The sequence below is a fragment of the Tauraco erythrolophus genome, chromosome 28 (assembly GCF_009769465.1).
Source record: "Tauraco erythrolophus isolate bTauEry1 chromosome 28, bTauEry1.pri, whole genome shotgun sequence".
NCBI lineage: Eukaryota > Metazoa > Chordata > Aves > Musophagiformes > Musophagidae > Tauraco > Tauraco erythrolophus.
Window position 1 is genome coordinate 3,081,615 of NC_141492.1, and position 21,564 is coordinate 3,103,178.

The window sequence follows — 21,564 nt, forward strand, 5'->3', positions numbered from 1 at the left end:
AGTATTTGGCAACTCATTCTTGCCATGCCGTGGTCACCGCCGAGCCATGGCTGCACAGGGCACGTTGTCTGCCCTGCCTGGCACAGGCGGACACCCCCGGCACCCATAGGTGGGACAGTCCCGCTGTCACACAGGGAGGGGACACGTTTGCCACCACCGTATCACAACAGCACTGCCTCCACCCAAGGGCTTGTCCCTCCTAACCGGGGCTGATAAACTCGCCGGTGCCAGGCAGGGCTGCTGCTCCACGCACCAGTAGCCACAATCCCACTTACGCTCAATAACCACCAGATTCCCAGGAACGGCACAGGCAGCAGCTCCGCGTGCACAGCCTGCCGTATCCAGAGGGTAACGGAAAGTTTTCCAGGCTTTTAGGACTTAGATCGGTCTGTACAAAAAGCAAACGGTGCAAACGAAGCCATGTCTACACCACAAAGTTCCTGCAAATTCCTGAGTGGATGCTGATGGATCGAGGCTGGACGGCGGCCGGGATCAGCCGGTCTCACACCCGCAAGCAGGGGCTGTGCCGGGACTTCCCACCCTGCTCCCAGCTCATGATGCTGGAGCTCAAAGCTGCTGCTGCTCTTGTTTCTCCTCCTTCCTTTTGCAAGGATGTTTTCTGCCGGATTTTTTTTTTTTTTTTTTTAAAAGAACATTTTGCTGCGAACTAGCAAAACCTGTTCTGGACGCACACACAGAACTGCTCACCATCTGCAGCACTTGCCAGCACGACTGGTTTGGGTTTGTTGTTTTTTTTTTTTTTTTCTACAGGATACTATCTCAGCTTTCTCCTGCGCGTGGGTGCCCGGCTGCCTCGCCCAGGGAAGACGTGGGCCCGCAGGAATCAGACGGCAGAAGCCCACGAGCCAAGCCCTGCGCCATCGGGCTACCGAGGAGGCTGCATGGGCCCCCTCGTCGTGCGGGGAGGCAGGGAGGATCCCAAACCTGCCGCTCCAGCGGTGCCGAGGTCCTTGCAGACCTTGGTCGTGGCTTCGTTTTTCTTCAATTAACAACAGCCGTGGAACGAAGCATAACACTTTAGGAAAGATCTTCCACATGTTTGGTTTTGGCAGCGTCCGACAGCTTTAAGGGAGCCAAAAAATAACTAATCCTCCTCGCCTTCAGCCAAGGGGTGGCTGAGGAGTGGGACCGGTGGAGGGAAAGGGAAGAAGGGTGGAAAGGGAAGGGAGAGGAGGAGAAGACGGAAAAATGGCCACACTGGAACCAGTCACTCCCAGTTCAAGCATCTCTAAAACACAGATACCTCTGTCCCCATCACCGGGGCACTGAAAAGGGGGTGGCAGCACCTCCAAAAGAGGATCGCATCCCTCTTGTCCCTGCAAAGCCACCCACTTCACCCATACTGGCGGAAAACTTCACACCAAACCTGGCCTCTTTGGATTAAATGAGCTCCCACAACCCCACCGCAACGAGAGCCGAGAAAGAGTTCACGCTGCAGCTGCCAACACGCACGACGCAATCGCACGTACACCCCACCTCCCATTTTAACACAGCACCGAACGCAGCCCGAGCGTGCACGCAGGAGAGGTGAACGGGCCACCAAGTCTGCATGTCGGGCAAGTTACTTCTCCCTGGGCAGCTGCACCGGGTTTAAATTTTCCAGAAGCAGCCAAAATGGTTCCTTTTAAGAAAAGAGACACCTGGAACAAAAAAGAAAAACCACCAAAGACCACATATGATTTCGTTTTGCAATAAATTCCCCCAAGAAAGGCGTCATCAGGTGTTTTTAAAATGGTGGTTTTAGACACTATTCCTGATTCATCACGGGCTTTCACCTCTAACTGCCCTGTAACACCATCACAGCAACATCCACGCCAGCAAAATCCTCCTACTCTGAGTTTTCGGCACAACCTTCCCCCATGGAAGTCGTAAAAACACCCACGACGCCAGGGTTTGCGAGGAAGGGGGTGGGGAATGACTTAAGGAATCTGTTCTTTTGCTTCGCCGTTGAAGCAAAATGCTTTTTTGTCAACACGGCCAAGAAAGGAGGAAACACACGTAGCAAACACGCTCGGGCTGAGCTTCAAGGGGTTGAAACTTTGTGCCTGGAAAACAGGGGCTGTTGGTAGACCCCCGCAAAATTCATCTTAAAATTAAAATGGGGTCAGAAAAGCAGCGACTGAGGGAAGCAGAGGAGCGTTTGGGATTCCAGAATCGTTCTAAAAATACTCTAAAAAAAAATCCCGACTGTTAATTTCAGTGGTGGTCGCAAGTAGGGAGAAGGATAACTCCACTCAGAACGGCCGAAGGACGAGGTGTTCATGAACCTCATTAGAAACAGATTCCCCTGGGGAATAGAATATTCCATGGGGAATATCCGTCTGGGGATAGAGCCACAGCCCCCCGAGCTGGAGCAGCCACACTGGAGGATCTTCGCTTTAGGACGACGTAAACCCACCGTTTTACCACTGGAGCAATCGACAACGGCATTAATTTTCGCTTGGCTAAAAATCACAACATCTGACAAGTTTTTTCCGACATCCCGCAGCCGTTTCCCGTGCCGGCCGGGGCTCCAGGCCCCCTCCCCAACCCCAAAATCCTGCCGTCAGCTGCTCTCCAGGAAGCCGGAGCTTCCCGAGGTTGGGCTGCAGCTGCCACCCGAGGTTAGCGGGGCCGGTGACTCCCACCTACGACCTCGAATCCCGCACGGCCACCACGTTCCAGGGCTTTTCTTCTCAAAATTTCGCTCTGCTTGCAAAGTCCAAGGACACGTTGGGTGTTGAGGTGCCACCATTACCCGGGACCCCATCACCCCAGGACCCTCTGGCTCACAGCAAACGCGGTTCTCCGCCGGTGCCCCGCAACAGCCCCGGGGGGTTACGGGACCGGCCCCGGGACCCCCCGAGCTCCCTCCAGGATTTGGGGAGCATCCGAAGGGGCCGCACTGGGGATGCTGCGGGACTCTGCTCGGCTAGCAGCCCGCACAGCGCTGGCCCGGCCCTGCCACGGCGGCACGGACACAGAGCTCCGGGATGGCCAGGAGCCACCGGCAGGGGAAGGTGGGGGGCGTCGGGGGCGCATGGAGAACCGGGCGCTGCCAGGAAGGTGCGAGACCGAGATACCGGAGGGTACGAGGGGCCACCGGGCAGGGGTATGGGGGGGGTGATGCCCAACGGGCACAAACGGGCACCGGACCGGGACACCGAGAGGGGATAACGGCAGGAACGCGGGGGCAACGGCAGGAACGAAGGGGCAACGGCAGGAACGAGGGCATCACCGAGCCGGCCCCGGCAGACGGCAGCGGGAGAGAGGTCCCCGAGGCGGAGCAGGGGGCGCCGGTAGGGGAGATCGGACCCCCCCGGAACGCGACGGCGGGAGGGGTGGCGGGTCGCCGGTGCCTCACCTGGCTCGCCTTGTAGAACTGCTTCTTCAGCCCCGCCACCGACATGCTGCCGCCTCTGCCGGCCGCCTCGGGACGCCTGAGGGCGGCGGGACGCCTCGGCACGCACAAGCCCGGCCGCCGCCGCCACCGCTTCCCGCCGCCGCGGCCGCCGCCGCCAGGAAGCAGCCGCCCCGCGCGCGCGCCCTGCCGGCCCGGCGGAGCGCCGCCACCGGCACCACCGAGCAGCGCGCGGCCGGAGCGCCGCCGTGCCGGCCGCGTGGTGCCAGCGCGCCCCCTGCCGGCGGGGCGCCGCCGCCTCCCTTTGCGACTGAGCTGCGCGGAGAGGCGGCTCTGTCGCGACAGCGGGCCTGCCGCCTCGTGGCTTTCTGCGACAGCCGCATCTTGGCGCCGGCTCTGGCTCCGCGGTGGCGGCGCTCGGCGTGTGGCGGCGCCATCCCTGGTTGACTCCCGGGAGGTGCTCGGAGGGGTGAGGGGCGGTGGGAAACGCCGGCGGCAGCTCCGCAGCTGCGGAACGTTCCACGGGAAACGTGGCACTGGCAGCCCAGAAAGCCACCCGTGTCCTGGGCTGCATCCAGAGCAGCGTGGGCAGCAGGGCGAGAGAGGGGATTCTGGGGTCCCCAACATCAGAAGGACACGGAGCTGTTGGAGCGGGTCCAGAGGAGGCCACGGAGATGCTCCGAGGGCTGGAGCACCTCTGCTCTGGAGACAGGCTGAGAGAGTTGGGGCTGTTCAGCCTGGAGAAGAGAAGGCTCCGGGGAGACCTTCCAGCACCTTCCAGCACCTAAAGGGGCTACAAGAAAGCTGGAGAGGAGCTTTAGACAAGGGTGTGTAGTGACAAGACACGGGGCAATGGCTTTAAACTGAGAGAGGGGAGATTTCGATGGGATCTAAGGAAGAAATTCTTCCCTCTGAGGGTGGTGAGGCACTGGAACAGGTTTCCCAGAGAAGCTGTGGCTGCTCCATCCCTGGCAGTGTTCAAGGTCAGGTTGGATGAGGCTTTGGGCAACTTGGTGTAGTGGAGGGTGTCCCTGCCCATGGCAGGGGGCTTGGAACAGGATGGTCTTGAAGGTCCCTTCCCACCCGAAGCATTCCGTGATTCCATGACACTGTGTGGGACATGGGGACAGCCAGGCCGGGCCGGGGAAGGGCGTGAGGCGGACGCGGGGCGACCCGCCACCGCACCGGTGAGGAAACGGTCCCGCGGCGTCGCCGCCGAACCACAACACCCACAATCCCTCGCGGCAGCCGCCTGCCGCCTGTGCGCCTGCGCACCGCAGTGGCTGTCGCTCATTGGTCGGCGGCGCCGCCGCCATTTCGCGCCCTGGCTCGGGCCGCTCCGCGGCGCAGCGCGGTGGGCGGTCCCGCCCCGCTGCCCGGTGGAGAAAGGCGGCTCCGAGCTCCCTGGAGGCGGCCTCGGGACGGCGCCGCTGCTATCTCGGCTCCTGCCCGGCGAGCGGGCAGGCCTCGCGCCAAGGCGTAAGGCCCCACCGGCACCCCGCTCTCCCTCACCCCGCTATCCAATTAACACCTCCAGTGGGCTAGAGTGACAGCCGCCGCCACCAGTCAGCGACGGCCGTCGCAGCAGCCAATCGGGAGGCAGCGGCGAGGCCGGGCGTCGAGCCTCCCTCCCACCCACCTCGCGAGACGCGGGCGGGAAGGGGGCGGAGCGGGCGGAAGGGCAGGTCACGTGGGCCGCGCTCCGCCTATCAGCGCGGCGCGGTGCGGGGTCGCCCCGGCTCCCGCCAAATACGAGCGGGCGCCGCTGGGGCGGGACCGGGCCGGGCGGACCGGGACGGGTTGGCCGCCACCGGCCGGAGGAGCGGCGGGAGCCGCGGCGGCCGCCGTGGCAGGTAGGGCCGAGTCGGGGCCGCGGTGTGGCTGGGGTGCGGTGTGTTTCCGGCGGCGGTTGGGCCGCGGGGTGCGCGGGGCCTGCCCGGGGTAACAAAGGCGGCGCAGCAGCCGCCGTCGCGCCCCGGAACCGGGCCCGGGCCCGGCCCGCCGCCTCACCGGCCGCCCCCTTCCTGCCCAGCCATCCCACCCCCCCATCCGGCCCCGGCGGGGGGCTGGTGTCCGGCAGCCTGAAGCCCGGCGGGTGCGGAGATCCCCGCAGCCCGAGGGGTGCTGGCGGGGCTCGCCCCGGCCGCTTTGTGCGGCCCGCGCCCCGCCGTGGGCAGAGCTGTCGAGCGCTGCTGCGGCTCGGCTGTCGCAGGGAAGCGAGTAGCTCGCCGGGAATGTGTCACAGGTGTTGATTTAAACGGTGTTTTTCCCTCCCAGCCATGGAGTGCAGAGACAAAGCGGCGGTTCCTCCGCGGAGGCTCGTGCAAGGTAAGGCTGCAGGGGGAATGGCTGTCACTCCGTGTGGCTTTAGTGCTCCAAGGTGTCAGACCCGATTTTGTGACATCTCTTGGCTTTGCAGTAATAAACTGGCCCTAACTGGCTAATCTGTTTAATTCTTGTGTTTAAGAGTTAATAAAGTGTCTTGATGTTTGATTCTCCCCCTTCCCCCCGCTCCAGTGACTTGTACGATGTGACTAAAATAATAAAATGTTGTTTCAGCTCGGTTGCCATTCAAACGCTTGAATCCTGTACCAAAGGAAAAATACGATGCAGGTTTAGAAGTCAAAAAAGTAAAGAGCTCACAAAGTGGTTTTGATCCAAGTAAGGATTCCTCCGTAGATGCATCGCGTACGTTCCTGGACAATGTGGAGAACGACTGCCAGTTGGATTCAGATGTGAATTTTGCTCCAAAACTTGTTAACGGAAAGGGTCCGTTAGACCATTTTATACAGAAAAAGACAAAAGATAACACAAATGAAACTGTAATTGTTATTGACCTGACAAAGGGCTCTAGCCATAGACTCAGCAATGACGTAGACCACATTAATTTTGATTCAAAAGCATCTTCATCCGTAGCTATAGCTAATGGCACACTAGGAAAAGAGATAAACCAATTGAGTTGCCTGAATTCCACTCAGAGTAGCCAAGCGGATGGCTCGATAGAGACTGACACGCCGTGTGAAGCTGTGGCAAACAAAGATGAAGATTTGGTGGATGGAATCCAGTCGCGTTCCGGGTTAGCAGAGTGCAACAACGTGGAGAACACGAAGGTAAACCAGAGTGAACTGAAGGGTGTCATCTTTGAGGGAAAGATGCCTGTAGTGCTCCTGGAGGATATTATGACTACGAAATCTCAAGTCGCTTCTCCGGATGGAAGCATCATGTCGGAAAATGAGACTATGGAATCATCTCATGAAGGGGACTCTGGACTTACCAATTCCTCACTAAGCTCTCCCTCTGGGAGCTCGCCTGAGGTGCAGCCTGTTGCAGAAACAAAGAGGAATACTAGTCCTTTAGCTGCCTCAACGCCTGTTAGGAAGGTTGGTCTCTTTTCTTGGGTCTTTTTAAAAACTGTTGCATTGTGGATAGGTTGTATGGTTTCCTACACTTGCAATGAGAAGAGCAAGTAGGATATTCACAGAGATCGTGAGAATTGCATGGAAAGTGCTGTTGATTTATTAATATCATAACCAAATTATTGCCCTTCTGAATATTCCTTTAAATCCTATAGCTAAAGGATTTAAATCTTGCCTGGTTTTGAGCTGCCGGCATGTTGGCATCGCATGAATGTAACTTTAACTCTGTTACAGGTTCATTTTGTATTTTTCTTGTGAACTGTTGGCGAAGTGCGTGCCCTGGGAGTTAGCATGTCGGTAATTGGGATAAGGGCAGCATCCAAAAGCAGTTGTGTCCATTAGGTGATGTTTTACAGCCTCTAATCTGCCCTTAATGAAGTTGCTGCAATTCCTGTGAGAGGACGTTACCCCAGCACCAGTCAGCGCAGATACTTTTCCAGCTCTGAGGTGCATCAGTGGAACTGCAGATCCATATGTGAGGACAGAGGACGAGTCAGAGAGACAGAGGCTCCTCTGAGCTGAGTGTGCAGAGCTTGTGCTCTCAGCCATCTTGTTACGGGCACGCTGTTGAGGGCAGGGAGCTGTTCGGGGAGAAGTCACCACACGTGCAGCGCTCCTGGGGATGCGTGATGCTGTTGGGCAGTGAAGTAACACCTTCAAATTAGCTCTGAGTGAGATGGTTTACTGCAATCCTAAATCCAGTTTAGTAGCTCTGCTCCAGCAAGAGACTCCAAACGTGATTTTTTTTTTTTGGTGCTGTGTTGAAGGGGAAGCTTCTAAGGACAACAGGATCTGCAGAGGTGGCTTAAACATTCATGTGGCTCAAATGCCCATTCACAGCCCCACCGTTTTGGGGAAGAGGTGAGCAAAGGTGTGAAGTGGGGGTTTCTCTTAGGGGAGCACAGTTGCCCGTGGTGAAACCTGTGAAGCAGAGCAGTCGTGGTACATGTGCTTGGGTGCTGTCATTAAGCCTCACCTACGGTTAGGCTGGACTATCTGACCAGTGTGTTGGGGTTTTTTTTTTTGCTCAACTATATTATTAGAGGGGAAAATGAGGAGGGTATTTGAGGGGTGGCTCAATGTTGTGCTGCCAGAGGCAGAGGATTAAGTCTGTGGCTCAGTTAAATGAGGGTGAAGGGACAAAAGTGGCTGGTAGCCTTCCTCCTCGTGCCATCTTGAGCCTTTTAAGATTGATTTTCACCAATTATCCCTCCAGGGTTTAAGGAGAGACTGTCCCACAGGTGAGGAAAAACCTCACTGGCCTGGAGGAGGTGTGGATGAGTTAGCTGGGGCTCGAAGCTCACGATGTGACAGGTCTTCCATTTCTTCTACTGCATGCTTATCAAGGAAAATGATCAATTTTTATACTGTTAAAACTCCCAATCTTTCATCTCTTAAAATAAATACATAAACTCAAGCAGGCATGAAGTATTTCCAGTGTAGCAGAACAAACGAAAAAACTACTTGACTCCTGGTGTAATATGATAACGTGAACAAATTATTGGTGTACTGTGGTGTGAAGTAAGGCTGGAATAGCTCACATGCTGCCTGCCAAAATGGGAAATCTGCACCTCGACCTGTACGGTCGTCTGTCCTGGCATGTTTATTTTCCCAGGTGAAAACAGCTCTGATAAACTAAAGCTCCCAGTTGAAAGAACACTTATTTTCTGTCAGGTAAATACAGAATCTCCTGATACAGCTTTGCACTGTGTAAACTTCAATGTCTGAGTACAGAAAATAAAGCAGTTGGTCTGTGTTAGTCACAGAGTTTAAACATGGTGCCTTATGCTGCGAATGGCAGGAGAAGGAAGAGGAGGATACAAGAAACCATCCCCAGTATGATGAAATATTGACAAATTAAGCCTTTGACTGGTCTATGAAAAATGCTTTTAAACATAAAATACCTTTTTCCCCCCTATAAATAACAGCTTTCTGAGAAATGTGATCTGCTGGAACCTTGGAGTTGATGTGCTAGTAGTAGTGGAAGAGCAAGAGGGCTGTGATTACAAGAAGAAACAGCATTAAAATGTGGATAATAGTCCTAGTGTTCAGGAAGTTGTAGCTAAATATCATAGCAGGAGTAAGTGGTAGGATGCAAAAAAAAAAAAAAAGCAACAAAGCAAGTTGAACTCAAAGGAAGTGACTTTGCTATAATTAAATGTCCTCTTGTGCTCTCGTGCTTTGGAGCAGCTCTGGCTTCTGTTTGGCTTTCTGCACGTGATATTCCCTTGCAAATGGTACTTCGGAACTGAGTAGACTGGAGGGATTTGTTTATGCAAAACTTGGGAACGTGAGGACTTAATGTAAACTGAAGCACTCGGATGTATTCAGGCCTCAGTGTGAATCGGTGGCATTAGATATGCTCGAGCTGTATCCCTGTGTCCTGTCCCGAAGGAATGCTGCAGTCACTGGATGTACTAATCTGTGAGAACGATGGTAATGTAATTCAGACAAAGCTTGCTCTTCTTTTAGGAAGAGTTCTAGTGCCTCGTGGAAAGGGAATAATGTGGATCTCTAAAACTTGCATTTTGTAATTCCAGGTACCTCAGAAATTCCACAAAAGCTCGGCAGAGAAGGAGAAGCTGAGATTGCAAAGAGTAAGGCATTTTCACTGACATAGAAAGCTAACCCGCTGTGCTTTTGCATTGAATAGTAAGCAAAGCCCTTTGCACTTCATCTTGGTCCACTCAGAACATCCCTTTTCCTGGTTTTCCTCGTTGATGAATATGGAACAATCCTAATGCATGCAGTTAAAGTACTTGGCTCATTCCAGAGCTTCCTAATGCATATGTGATGAGGTGTGGGTGGCCTGCACCGCGTTTCGGTGCGCTTTGCTCAGAGATGAAGGAACTGTAGATGTTGTCAAAATGCCTTCGAGAATTTTTTTTTCAAACTCTTCCTGAGAGAGGGGGTAGGTGCAGCTTAAGTGGACGGATACAGGTGAAATCTCCCAAGAGCTTTCTATTTAGGGCTGGCTCCTGCTTTGATGTTCCCACCCTTCCCTCTTTTAAGCCACGAAACGTAGGATCTGTTCCTCATTAGTAGGTGAGGAAAATGGGGCGCTGTGTTCATGGCTTGCTGAAGAACCCGTTGGATGTTGCTGCTGGAAATGCTCGAGCTCCGGTGTCTGTTTGCTTGGATGCTGCTCGTTAGCAAACTCTGTTCTGTAACAAAACAGCAGTGCAATAATTTTGCTGTCCGTTCTGCTTTCGGTCATAAAACGCTAAATATAAAGGAGGCTGATGGATCACATGGAGTCCTTGAGCCGTCAGTGCTGTACGATTGGGCTTTGCCTGCTGGAAAACTGGCTGTTATTTTAATTGTGATTTTTAGTAACTAGTTTATAAAGTTGGTAGGGGGCTGTTGTGTGTTTTATGTAAGCTATATGGGGTTGAGCCTGCTCCTGTGCCCCATATAGAAATCCAGTCTGTTGTTTTCTTCCATTCTATACGTATATTAAAAATAGCAGTAATGTTGAGAGCGATTGAGCGATGAGAATGGAAGTTTTTATTACACTGGAAGTTAAGTAGACCTGCCAATCTTGCTGTTAACTTCACACCATTTTCCAGACTACCCAGTAGGTTTTCACTGATCACCATGACTCAGTTCTCATGATATTGTTTGGGTTTTTTTTAACTGTTGGCACCACTTTGTGTGTTGGTTGCCTTCTGTGGTTATTTGTATGTCGTGATGCTGTTCAGTAAGTCTGGATGTTGCCAAGAAGAGATGTGAAGTAAATAAAACAAAACTGAAGTTACACAGGGAGGATACTTGTATGTCTGAGCACAGACATACCCTAGTTTCCTGGTGAAGTCACGAATGCCTGCAACATAGGGAAGCTATTTTTCTTTAATTTGTCATGTTTTAGTGCATTCTGCTTTGTGTCAGTAGGCCCATAATGAGAATTTCAGTCTCCTTGGGAGGAAATACTGTGAAGGGCAGCACTTTCAGTGTAATCTTCCCTGCCGTGTTCTCATACCACCTTTTAAATAAGCTTAGGACGCCTGGTGTTGTCTGATTATCTAAAATGGACTAGCACAAGTGACAATATTTTTGTGAGCTCCAGGTCTGACAAAGCAGCTGCACAATCCAGAGTTTGGAGACTGGCATTACTGCCTGAGATAGTGAAAAACATCGTCAGAAAAATCCCTACGGGTTTATAATGCAAAATCAGATCTAATTTCACTTTTCAACGTTATACCATGGTAGGTAGCCCTATGTTGATATAAAAGCATGAAAGCTTAGTTCATGAGGTATGTATTTCCAAAGGAAGTATTTTGGAAAGGATCTGAAAGCTTAAAATAGATAAATAATATTTAAAGATAATGTAAAAAAAAAAACCTGTATCATTTTCCATAATGCTACGTTGGTAATGAAGATGACTCAAATATAAAACCAGCAGAATACAAAGCTTTCCTTGATATTTAGGAAATAGAAACGCCTCCATTTGTTAGGAGAAAAGAACAATTAATGCCTCCAGAGAGCCAGCACAAGGTAGCTCAGCTGGAGCAGGTAGCTGTGGTTAATAACCTTGTGAGAGCTAGAAATGATGCTGCAGGTCCAGCGCTGGGCGGGTGCAAGGCTTTAGTGTCTCAGCTGAAGGAAATAAGTCCTTATTTTCGTGCAGTTTTCATGGCAGCAGCTTTTGCTGCGCACAGGAGGACAACTTGGTAAAGGTTTGTTTCTGAACCAGGATCAGGAGCGCGCGGACAAGCTGCAGAAGTTGCAAGCAGAAAGGGAGGAGAAGGGAAGGCTGAAGGAAGAGGCGAAAGCTGCGAAAGAGCGAGCTAAAGAGGAGGCGAAGAAGAAGAAAGAAGAGGAGAAAGAGCTGAAAGAGAAAGAAAGGAGAGAAAGGAAAGAAAAAGAAGAAAAGGAAAAAGCTGAGAAGCTGAGAGTGAAGGAGGAGAAGCGCAAGGAGAGGCAGGAAGCTTTAGAGTAAGTGGCTTGGTTTCTGCAGATCCTGGGGAATAACGTGTGGTGATGTCAGCACCTGTCCCTGCCCACCTTAACTGTCCCTTCAAGAGGCTGTACTGGTCAACCAGCACATGCCTCTGTCATGGGATGCATTTTAAATGCTTCAAAGACCGTGGACACTAGATCCTGTCCTCAGCAGCACACTTTGCTTGTGGGCTGAACTGGGATTCTGTTCGTGAAATGGCTGAAAAGAGCCGTCGCACTCCGCTGAGTTTTCCCTTCCTGACCGGTCGTGCTTGTGCATTTGCACGTTGCTGCTACCAGTGCCCTGTCTGCTTGTAACTTGATAGTAGCGTAAATACCCTTTCCTGGTGTTGAGGGAAACTTGGCAGGGGGGTTGGAACTAGATGATCTTTGAGGTCCCTTCCAACCCAAACCATTCCATGGTTCTATGATTCTATGAAGCAGTCTGACTACTTTGTGACTCAAACAGGTCAATATTGGCTTTGGAAGGAATGAAGAGAGTCTTCTGTAGGCTCAACCAAGTGTGGTCTTTGACTGAATTAACAGATTATCTTCTTGCCTGGCATGATAGGGTCTTAGTCGAGGTCTGGGGCTTCTCACCTCTTCCTCAGTGCAAAGAAACACTTCATGATTTGTGACATTTAAAATGAACTTTATGTTAAAGGGCGAAACTTGAGGAGAAGAGAAAGAAAGAAGAGGAGAAACGGTTAAGAGAGGAGGAAAAGGTAAATGTTTTCTCTAGCTTGTTGCTAAATTCTTCTGCTACGGTGAAATGATGTTAATGGGCTCCCTGGCACCCCGCCGACAGCTGCCGAGCCGTTCACCACGGGGCTCCCGCAGCTGCCGTGATTCTCCAGGCAGTGTATCCTGCCTTGGTGCCCCTCTCACGGTCATGCCACTTGGGAGTGAGCACATCCATTTGGGATGTAGCCTGTCCAGTCTGATCTGGTGATGCTTCTCCACCAGTTGTGTCCTGCAGGTTTCTTATCTGTTACTTTGACGTGCGTTGGTGTCTTTGCTTTCCCCTGTTAGTCTTTTCTGCATTGATTTTTTTTTTTTTTTTTCCAATGCCCATGAGTGAACTTGATCCATTGTCTTAGCAGTGACACTGGAATCCACATCAGGGTGATAGAGAAGAATTTTTTGTTGAGGAGGAGGACAATTTTTTGTTGTTTTTGTTTTGTTACAGGAGCTTTTAGATAGCTGAACTTTATACCTCGCTGGATTTGAAGTTGGGTCATGCATGCGCTCACCTTGAATTATAAGGCCTTGTCCTACCTCTGTGTTTATAATTTGCATTTTGATTCTGATTTCAGCGTATCAATGCACAGAAAGCAGAAATTACGAGGTTCTTCCAGAAACCAAAGACTCCACAAGCCCCGAAGGTGAGATATCGCTATTCCTGTGTTTTGTTGGTCTTTCATCAGTTGCCTTCTAACAAAGACACTGATTTCCTTCCAGTCTGTCCTTTAAAGCTGCTTAGGTGGACAAAGAGTATTTCTAACTTCTTAATTTCAAAAGTCTACAGTGTTTTTTTTTAAAAAAAAAAAAAGTCTGTGATCAGAGCAAAGGCTACAAAAGAAGTTTGGAGTTGAATTAGTCTCAGCTCTGTCTTCTGCTCTATTGGTTGTAAAGACCTAAATTCCTTTGAGAAGATCTGTTGGAGTCTCAGATAGGAAGGGCTTAACCTAAATCTTTATTCAGACATCAGCACCTGGTACTGAGATTTGTTGTATATCTCAAATGTGTTGGTGCTGCAGTTTCTCAGGTGTTTAGACCCTAAAAATCCTCACTTAATATTTCAGATTCTTGCTGGCTCTTGTGGAAAGTTTGCTCCTTTTGAAATTAAGGAGAACATGGTCTTAGCTCCCCTCTGTCGTATTGCCCTGGATCCAGACTTCTTAGAACAGCTGGATAAGCTCCTGCGTGCACAGAATAGTGACGTTTCTTTCTTGAGGGATCTAAAGTGTCGTAAACCACGTAAAACTGGACCTACTTTTGTCAATAACAGCACCGACGTAGTAAACAGGTTAGTCTGTGTTTTGGGGTTTTCTTCACTTTTTTTTTAAATATAACAAACTGCAGAATGGTTTTGAGGTAGTCTTGTGCTAATATTGGAGATGATGGAAGGATGGGGCTTCTCTTTGAATACTCATTTTGTATGAGAATTGTTTCCATGGGGAGCAGTACGTTATGATGTAGATTTCCTTCATTCCATGCAATGCTTCCCGAATCCTTGCCTGCAGGAAATCTTGTGGACACTTGCTGGCCTTTAGTAGTGTTCATCTGTGATAGTTTTACAAAGTAAACGTACTGTATCTAAAACAGCTGCTGTTGTGTGTAGGGTTGTAGTTAAGGAGGGAGGTGGCTTGTCTGGAACCCATGTTCTTGCAGGTGAATTGGGACACCCTGTTCTAATGAGCTCAGCCTCTGGGCTGGTATTATGACTGAGCAGATGCTTTCTAGAAGATGTTTTCCTGAGCAGCAGGGGAGTGTTCTGTCAGTACTGAATGGTGTCGTCTTTTAACAGTGATGTGGTGGTAGTGGATAACTGCAAAACAGATGCTGTTCCTGAACGGGGGAAATTTGGTAGAATGAAACTTCTGCAGTTTTGTGAGAATCACCGTCCTGCATACTGGGGCACGTGGAACAAGAAAACCACTATGATCCGTCCCAGGAATCCTTGGTCAAAGGACAGTGTAAGCACCTCACAGTGTAGCTGGATTCTTGTCTGTCTTTATGCTCCTGAAATAAATGTGCGGTTGGCCAAGTTCACTTTTTCTCTGGGACTTCTGATCCACTTGCGTGTTCCCTCTTGCTAATGAGTTTTGAAACCCTGAAGGGGGGGTCTGGCGTCGTGCTCTCAAATTACTTACAGAAATGGCATGTCGGCATTTCTTGTAGAGACTACTGGACTATGAAGTAGATAGTGATGAAGAATGGGAAGAGGAGGAACCTGGAGAAAGTCTCTCCCATAGCGAAGGGGTACGGATTCTGCGTGCTGAAAAACAGCTTTCTGACCCAATTGCACTTGTCAGTGTCATTTCTAATAACCAGAGTTTATTTTCAGGATGATGAAGAAGAGGGAGAGGATGAAGATGATGACGATGGGTTTTTTGTACCCCATGGGTACCTATCTGAAGATGAAGGAGTGACGGAAGTAAGTGAACTGAGTGTCACTGGATTTCCATCTCTGTTTCTAATGAATCGTGTAGTAAATACTGGCGGAGGAAGAAAGCGTGTAGTCTTGGCAGTGATGTAACTAACTCGTCTCAGATCTGCACGGTTCAGGAGCAGGCTTCTGTAGCTCAGGGAACACGGTAAAAAGCTAGGTCTGAAAAGCTTTTGTTTTCGCTGGAATGGATGTATCGAGTTCTTTCTCACCTGTGGCTTTAGGAGTGCGATCCAGAGAATCAGAAGGTTCGTCAAAAGCTGAAAGCAAAGGAGTGGGACGAACTGATGGCCAAGGGGAAGAGGTTCCATGTTCTACAGCCTGTGAAAATTGGCTGCGTCTGGGAAAGCGCAGAAAATGACAGCAGCGTAAACGCGGACCTAAAGGTTCTCCAGCAGTTCACAGCATGTATCCTGGATTCATCTGTCGCGGAGGAAGAACAGCAGATACAGAAATGTAGTAAAAAAAGAGCAAAAGATCAGCAAAGTAAGACCTGAAGGGCTAAGTAGTTGTACTTATGCACTGTTGTACTCTGCTTTGGAGACAATAGATTTTTGTGTTGAGTGTCAAATTCAGAATGACCTGTTTATGATGAGTCTGAAACTCAAGGATTCTCTAGGAGAGTTCTTGGAAAGGGGTTTTCCGGCATCGCATCCAGTATGGCCTTAGTTAACGCTCTCCAAAAACTCTTGCTCTAGATAATCTAGGAATAAAGCCGAGAGGACTTCAGTAGACTGGGATTTAGGACTGCTTACTGGAAGTGCTCAAGCCCGTTGACCTGTGTATTAGGGGGAGAACATTAATTGTCTGTTAGAACATTTATTGTCCCTTAGTTTGTGTGACAGGTTTCAGTGCTGAATATCTCCTGGGCGTGATCAACGCCAGGTTAGGAATAATGCCCCGAAAAGCTAGAGTAGGGCTTGAAGCTTTCACTTCAGGGGGTCATTGTTATTGGGGGTGACTTTCTACATCAAATTTTGCTCCTGTTACAATCTCATATCTAAAATTAATCTCTTGTTGTCTCTCTGGAGCATGTGTACTGATAGGTTATGTCAGCCTGGCTGTTCTCAACCTTTGAACAGTTCTTCCCCATGACTTTTGTCCATCCTTTTTTTCTCTGCAGTCCTTGGCCAGCTTCTGCCACTGCTGCACGGCAACGTGAACGGGAGCAAAGTGATCATCCAGGAATTCCAGGAGTGCTGCCGGCAAGGACTGTTCAGCGATGTGACCGCAGCTGCCGACTGTAGCGACACGAGCCCTGCGAGCCCCCACACCTCCCGACCGCAGACGCCTGTTGGCGAGGACAGCGGTGTCCCTTCCAAAGCCAGGCTAAAGCGAATCATTTCCGAGAACTCTGTCTACGAGAAGAGACCTGAGTATAGGATGTGCTGGTACGTCCACTCTGAGGTGCTGAAGAGTTTTGACCAAGAGCATCTCCCCGTCCCTTGTCAATGGAACTATGTCACCCAAGTCCCTTCTTCAGGGAAGGAGGAGGGTGGCAGCGTGCCAGGTGTGGCGGTCCTGCAGGCCACCCCCGTGTCGGTCAAGAGGAAGCCCACTGGAAGCATGTCCATCACCAAATTCATGAAAAGGCCTCGGGATGCTGAACAGGTGAGTGCCTGTCACGGCGTTCTTCCCGGATAAAGAGCAGCAGGAATGTAACTGTGCATCTTCTGTAGGCGAGTGTCCTGGCGTGCCTCCCAGATCAGCCTGGATGAGCAGAGTCAAAATATTAAGCTACATATGCTGTCCTGAACACAAAAAGACCCTTTTTATGCGGAAAGGAGTGAAATTATGTGGCTCCAAAGAGACGAGTTTCTTTTGTGCGTCTCCAGCTTGGGCTGCCTGTTCCATTTGAAGTGTTGCTCTCCTGCTGTTCTCCCATTTTCTGCTATTTGGCAGCTGATTGCATCCAAGCTGTGAATAGTTTCTGAGTGTCTGCTTGGCCTTGGTTTTACAGCTGTACATAATTTGTATGCAGGTTTTTATGTGCCTGTGTGGCTGCCAGATGTATAGCCTGAGCTGGTGGCTTACACCAGTTGCATGTGTACTGATTAAACGTGGTTCCCACGTGCTGCAACTCAACCCTTAATGGTCTGTAAAGTCTCTGGCTTATGCTGTCACACATAAAGCTGAATTTCAAGAGCTGGTTTAAAAATGTAATGATTCATAGGAACAAAAATGAGATCGTTTTGGAGTAGTTGCTACTCTAGCTCTAAGCTTTGTTGTGGTCTTCCTGTTATTTGCTTCTGCTTTTCAGGGTAACCACAGATAGTATTAAGACCTTAATCATCCAAAAGGGTGACTGAAAAGTATGTGATGGGTGCTTTAGCTGGGTGAAGCTCTGCTGTGCATTTAAGACAGGAAGGCTTCAGGTCCTGAAGCTTGCTGCTGTCAGCTCTTTGCCTCCAAACTTACAGGTAGGACAGGGTCTGCACTGTCAGGGCATTTATTCCTCGTCCTCTGTGTACAAGGGGGTGAGGAAAGAAGCCACAGGCAGGGCTTTTTGTGCTTTTTCTTCCCACTTTATTCTTGGTTTTTTTTTCGCTTTTCTACTGAAAAAGCTCTGCATTCAAGTATTGATAGGGATCAGACTTGTGAGAAGCTGTTCAGCCTCCAAACTCCATCTGCTTGGGTTTTTTTCTTAAACACTAAATAAAAGCGGAGATAAAAAATCTCCACTTGGCACCCACTGGAAATTCTGCTTATAACCAACTACTTGAGCAGAAATAGCAAAACAAAGGCTTTGGGTAGAATGACATCACCAGCCTGAATTCTTCAAAGCTCTTGAAAGCATCTGCAAGCTGCCCTTGTGAGGTGAGGTGAGGTGCTGTGCAGCTCAGAGCAAAGGGGTCAGAGTCCTGGAAGCCTTTCATGCCTGATGTCTAAATCAGTGCTGCTCAGGTATGGAGATCCTGTCCTTCCTGTCGAGCGAGGCTGGAGCTTGGGGAGAGCCCAGGAACGGTTGGTAGGTCACGGCTGCCAGGTTCTCTGCCCCTGGCACGTGTTACTCTGCCATGAAGCTCACGCCAAGACTCGTGTAAGTAAAGGTGCTCTTACATAAACTGCAGAGAAGAACTCGGCGTTGAAGTGGGCAGTACCTGCACACGTGTAGGAAGGGAATACTTAATCTGAGAGCTGTGACTTTACTGGAAAATGTAAACATTTTAAAATTTCTTCTCTTGGAACGGCTTGTAGCAGGTGAGGACCAGGTTCTACGTGTGAGGTTTTCATTCCACAGTTCCAGTTGAGGGGGGGGAAAAAGCAACCCAAAACCACTCACAGCTGTTCAATGGTGGGCAACTTCAGTTTACATCACTCCTCGTATTCATTTTCTTGGTTCAGAGTGAGTAGTTAGTGCTGCTGCCATGGCAGAAAATAGGGTCACCAAGGGAAGAGCTGTCACCCCTCCCTGAACAGAAGCTAATTGGCAAAGGTAGGAGTTGGGGGGAGAACACACTTCAAACTTGATAGGCAAAGTAATTTCCAGCTTCAGAAGGAAGAAAGCATCCAAAATCATCCACCAGAGTGGGAAAAGATTTTTCTCTTCCAAAAAAACTACAAAACCGAGTCGGTTTTCAGTTAAGTTTTGAACTGACTTTTCGGTGCGTAGGCTGTTCATCGCATTGTGTGATGGTGAAACATCTTGGAGCAGAAGCTTGGCGTGCTTCCTGCTGTATGTGCCACAGCAGAGGAGGCCTTTTATCCAAAGTCAGTGTCTGTTGGAGCCAGGAGTGGCTTACTTTTCTTCCCTACAAATATGCCCAACTGACCAGACGGTGCTGTGAGCCCTCATCGTGAGGAGTGCCCGCTGTAGTCCTTCCCAGCACGGGCTCTGCTTGGTCTCACACGTTGGTGCTGTCAGTTTGCTGTTACACAGCTGGTACCTTTTTTTCTTTAAGGCTGAAGCTGCAGAGATGGATGGATTTCAGGCAGACACTGAGGAAGATGAGGAAGATGATGACTGCATGATTGTTGATATACAGCCAAGCAAAGGTGGGAAAATAAATTGATTGTGGTCTCTTGGCAGACACCTGCTCCCACAAAGGAGAGTGGGAGCAGCGTGTGACTAAACATGTTGCAGTTTTTCTGCCACTCTTTTCACCAAGCCTTGTGCTCTTCTCTCTGGGTGTTTTACTCTAGGTACTTCCCTGCTTTTTTTATGTTTTATTCTCGATGCTTCTTTGCTATTTACAGTCTTCTCTAACCTGCTCGTGCCCTTTCTTTCCTTCTCCCTCCGACCGACGAAGTAACGCGGAGTCCTTGTGACTAGCATTTCGCTGCCAGCATTACCGTTTGTGTTTTCTTGTAAGAAAAGTGAACATTGGGGTCAGTATCAGAAGATCCATGAACTATCAGTAAACGTTGCTGAGCGGGGCCAGTCTGAGGTGTGCCTACTTCTGTTCAGAGCCCTTCCAGGCCTGGCGAGGTTTGGAGTGTAACTTCCCCTCTGCTGCCGCCTTGAAGTCTTAGGTGCAGGCTGAATTGTCTGTTCTGGAGGAAATAACATGAGATAACAACCAAGCCCTCAGATGTTTGACAGGTGAGGGCTCTGATCAACACCGTGCAGCTTTGCTCCACTGTCTAAGCAGTTGCTTATGTTTGTGTCCCAGTTATCTTGGAGAAGAGCTTTGAAAGCTCTGCTGCTGTAGTGTATCCTTTCAGGCTACGGATTCAGAAACAGTGGGATGAGGATGTGGAGCGACTCCTTTCATCTCAGCGAGGTTTTAACTATACATACTTGCTCATACAGATCAGTGGCTTTAACACCAGCCACACGATGTGCATTCAGCTCCTCTAAACCACTTTCAAAACCGCCGAGCCTTTTCACAATAGAACTTTCACAATGCTACTGGCACAACCTGAATTAAGGAAAGTGGTTTTTTTGTGTTGGGCAGCTCCTCTAATTGATAGATAAGAGCTCGTGTGTATTCCCAAAGCCTTAAATTCTGTAGAGTGACCCATTCTAGACATATCTGGGTTCTCCTTTCTATCTCAGCTGGTGCTACAGTTCCTCCTCTCCCCTTCCTTAACAGCTGTTTGGCAAGAAGCTTTGCATTTAATCTTAAGCTGCTTTTGCTTATTACAAGACTGCAGCGAGATGAAAGCCACGCTTCAGGTTTGTCACCTCTTCTTCTGAGGACGGGGATGCTATTCAGTAGCTTGCCTTCCTCGGGCTTTGTTGACACACATGCAGCTGTTATTTGTTTTAAGTCTGCCTGAGTCTAATGCACTGAAAAGATTATGAAGATCCTTTTTACGGTTGAAGTAATTTTATTTGGGATTGATGTTAACCCCATATTAAAACCAGTTTTCAAATAGTATTGAAAAGGAGACTTGCAACAGATATGGGCAGACAAGCTAAGACAGATAAAGCACAGAGCAGTCAAATTCTGCTAGATTAATGAGGATATTTAAAAACAAACAAACAAAAAACCCCCAAACCAACACATTTTCTATTTTGCAGATTCTACATTGGCAGTTACTGGAACAGCTTTGGAATCCAGTGGCACAGGAGCCACTCACCAGGACGCCAGCATGGTCAGCCCATCTAATACAGTTTGAGACTTAAATGCCTACTAACTTCTCTGTATGTATGTAGAATGAGTTAGAAAATTTTAAACCTTGTGTATCTTTGAACCAAGATACTTGAAAGTATTCCATATTTCTTGTAAAGAGAAGACAGCACTTTGTTCTGCTTCAGACCAGATGGAAGCTTAAATTTTTAGTTCTAGTTTTTAGCTTAAAAAATACTGCATATTAATCTGACCTTAATAAAGCATTATTGAAATTTTGATACTTCTTTGTAATGGAAGGTATCTAAGTTATCTCTAAAACTAGTGGAGGGACTTTTGAAATAAGCTTATTGTGATGCCACTGGGGGAATTACTCTGTTCATAATGTTGTATAGCATGGCCTTGGGTATAAATGATGTATAATTATATTTGAATTTATGCTATCTATATGATCCTGTTTGTGGTCTTACTTGCTACAGAGAACAGCAGCAGGGCTTTACCCTTTGGAAAAGACAAAAAAACCCTGCAACTTGTTTCTCCTGTTTTGGGATAGGCCAGTATTAATCACCTACCGGGGTAGATTCAGTCTCCTGTACAGCTTGCTGCAACTGACACCATATACATAAAAAGTGGTTTCTACCCCACAGAAAAACTTTTCAGATTGAAGTATAAAGGACTGAACTAGCATCAAATTTGTTTATGTATATAGCAAACTCCCTGGGGCTTTTAACTTTATATGGCTTGTGAGTTGATGGATTAGTTTCCTAAAATACTGGCCATAGTTTGAGGTTTAATCTCACCAGTGGGCAGTACAAATAGCTGTTGCCTGTTGTCAGTCTCCTGGTCCGTCCCCTGTTCTGTTTGCAGGTGCCTTGAAGTGAAAAAGTGGGTAATGCCACAGCTGCACCAGTAACACCAGTGCCAGCCCCAGCACTGGCTGTAGCTCATCTGCATTTCACATCTCTAAGAGCAATGCAGTTCAAATAACTTTAAACAGAACTGAGTCTTTAAATATTCCATTTAATCCGAGTAAGCATAATTTTATCTAAATATATTCTCTCCAATAGGAGTTACAGTGCACACAGAAGCAAAAGGAAAAGCTGAGTTCTAAGCCCAGCCCCATATCCAGGCTCAATTGATTGGTAATCCAGCCTAGTACTA

The 21,564-nt window shown here is 49.2% G+C and overlaps 2 protein-coding genes across 4 annotated transcripts in view; one reads left to right on the forward strand and one right to left on the reverse strand.

The window, feature by feature from the left end:
• Positions 1 to 3,450, reverse strand: part of SH3GL1 (SH3 domain containing GRB2 like 1, endophilin A2) — a 30,776-nt gene extending 27,326 nt beyond the window's left edge. For both annotated transcript variants that reach the window (XM_086627655.1, XM_086627656.1), the window contains exon 1: positions 3,365 to 3,450. In XM_086627655.1, coding sequence (XP_086483781.1) covers positions 3,365 to 3,409 — 45 coding nt within the window. In that variant the 5' untranslated portion in view covers positions 3,410 to 3,450. The remainder of the gene's footprint in view (positions 1 to 3,364) is intronic.
• A 2,187-nt stretch (positions 3,451 to 5,637) lies between these two features.
• Positions 5,638 to 20,461, forward strand: CHAF1A (chromatin assembly factor 1 subunit A). Of its 2 annotated transcripts, none has more exons than XM_086627700.1 (14): positions 5,638 to 5,689; positions 5,921 to 6,741; positions 9,318 to 9,374; positions 11,471 to 11,712; positions 12,380 to 12,440; positions 13,032 to 13,100; positions 13,521 to 13,744; positions 14,246 to 14,414; positions 14,620 to 14,700; positions 14,786 to 14,875; positions 15,112 to 15,373; positions 16,011 to 16,498; positions 18,790 to 18,883; positions 20,355 to 20,461. In XM_086627700.1, exons 1-14 carry the CDS (start codon positions 5,641 to 5,643, stop codon positions 20,450 to 20,452), a joined length of 2,805 nt encoding a protein of 934 aa, XP_086483826.1. In that variant the 5' UTR covers positions 5,638 to 5,640; the 3' UTR covers positions 20,453 to 20,461. The 2 variants fall into 2 exon arrangements, with proteins under 2 accessions (XP_086483826.1, XP_086483825.1); XM_086627699.1 differs by having other exon boundaries at positions 5,641 to 5,689; positions 5,921 to 6,471.
• Positions 20,462 to 21,564: the final 1,103 nt, after the last annotated feature.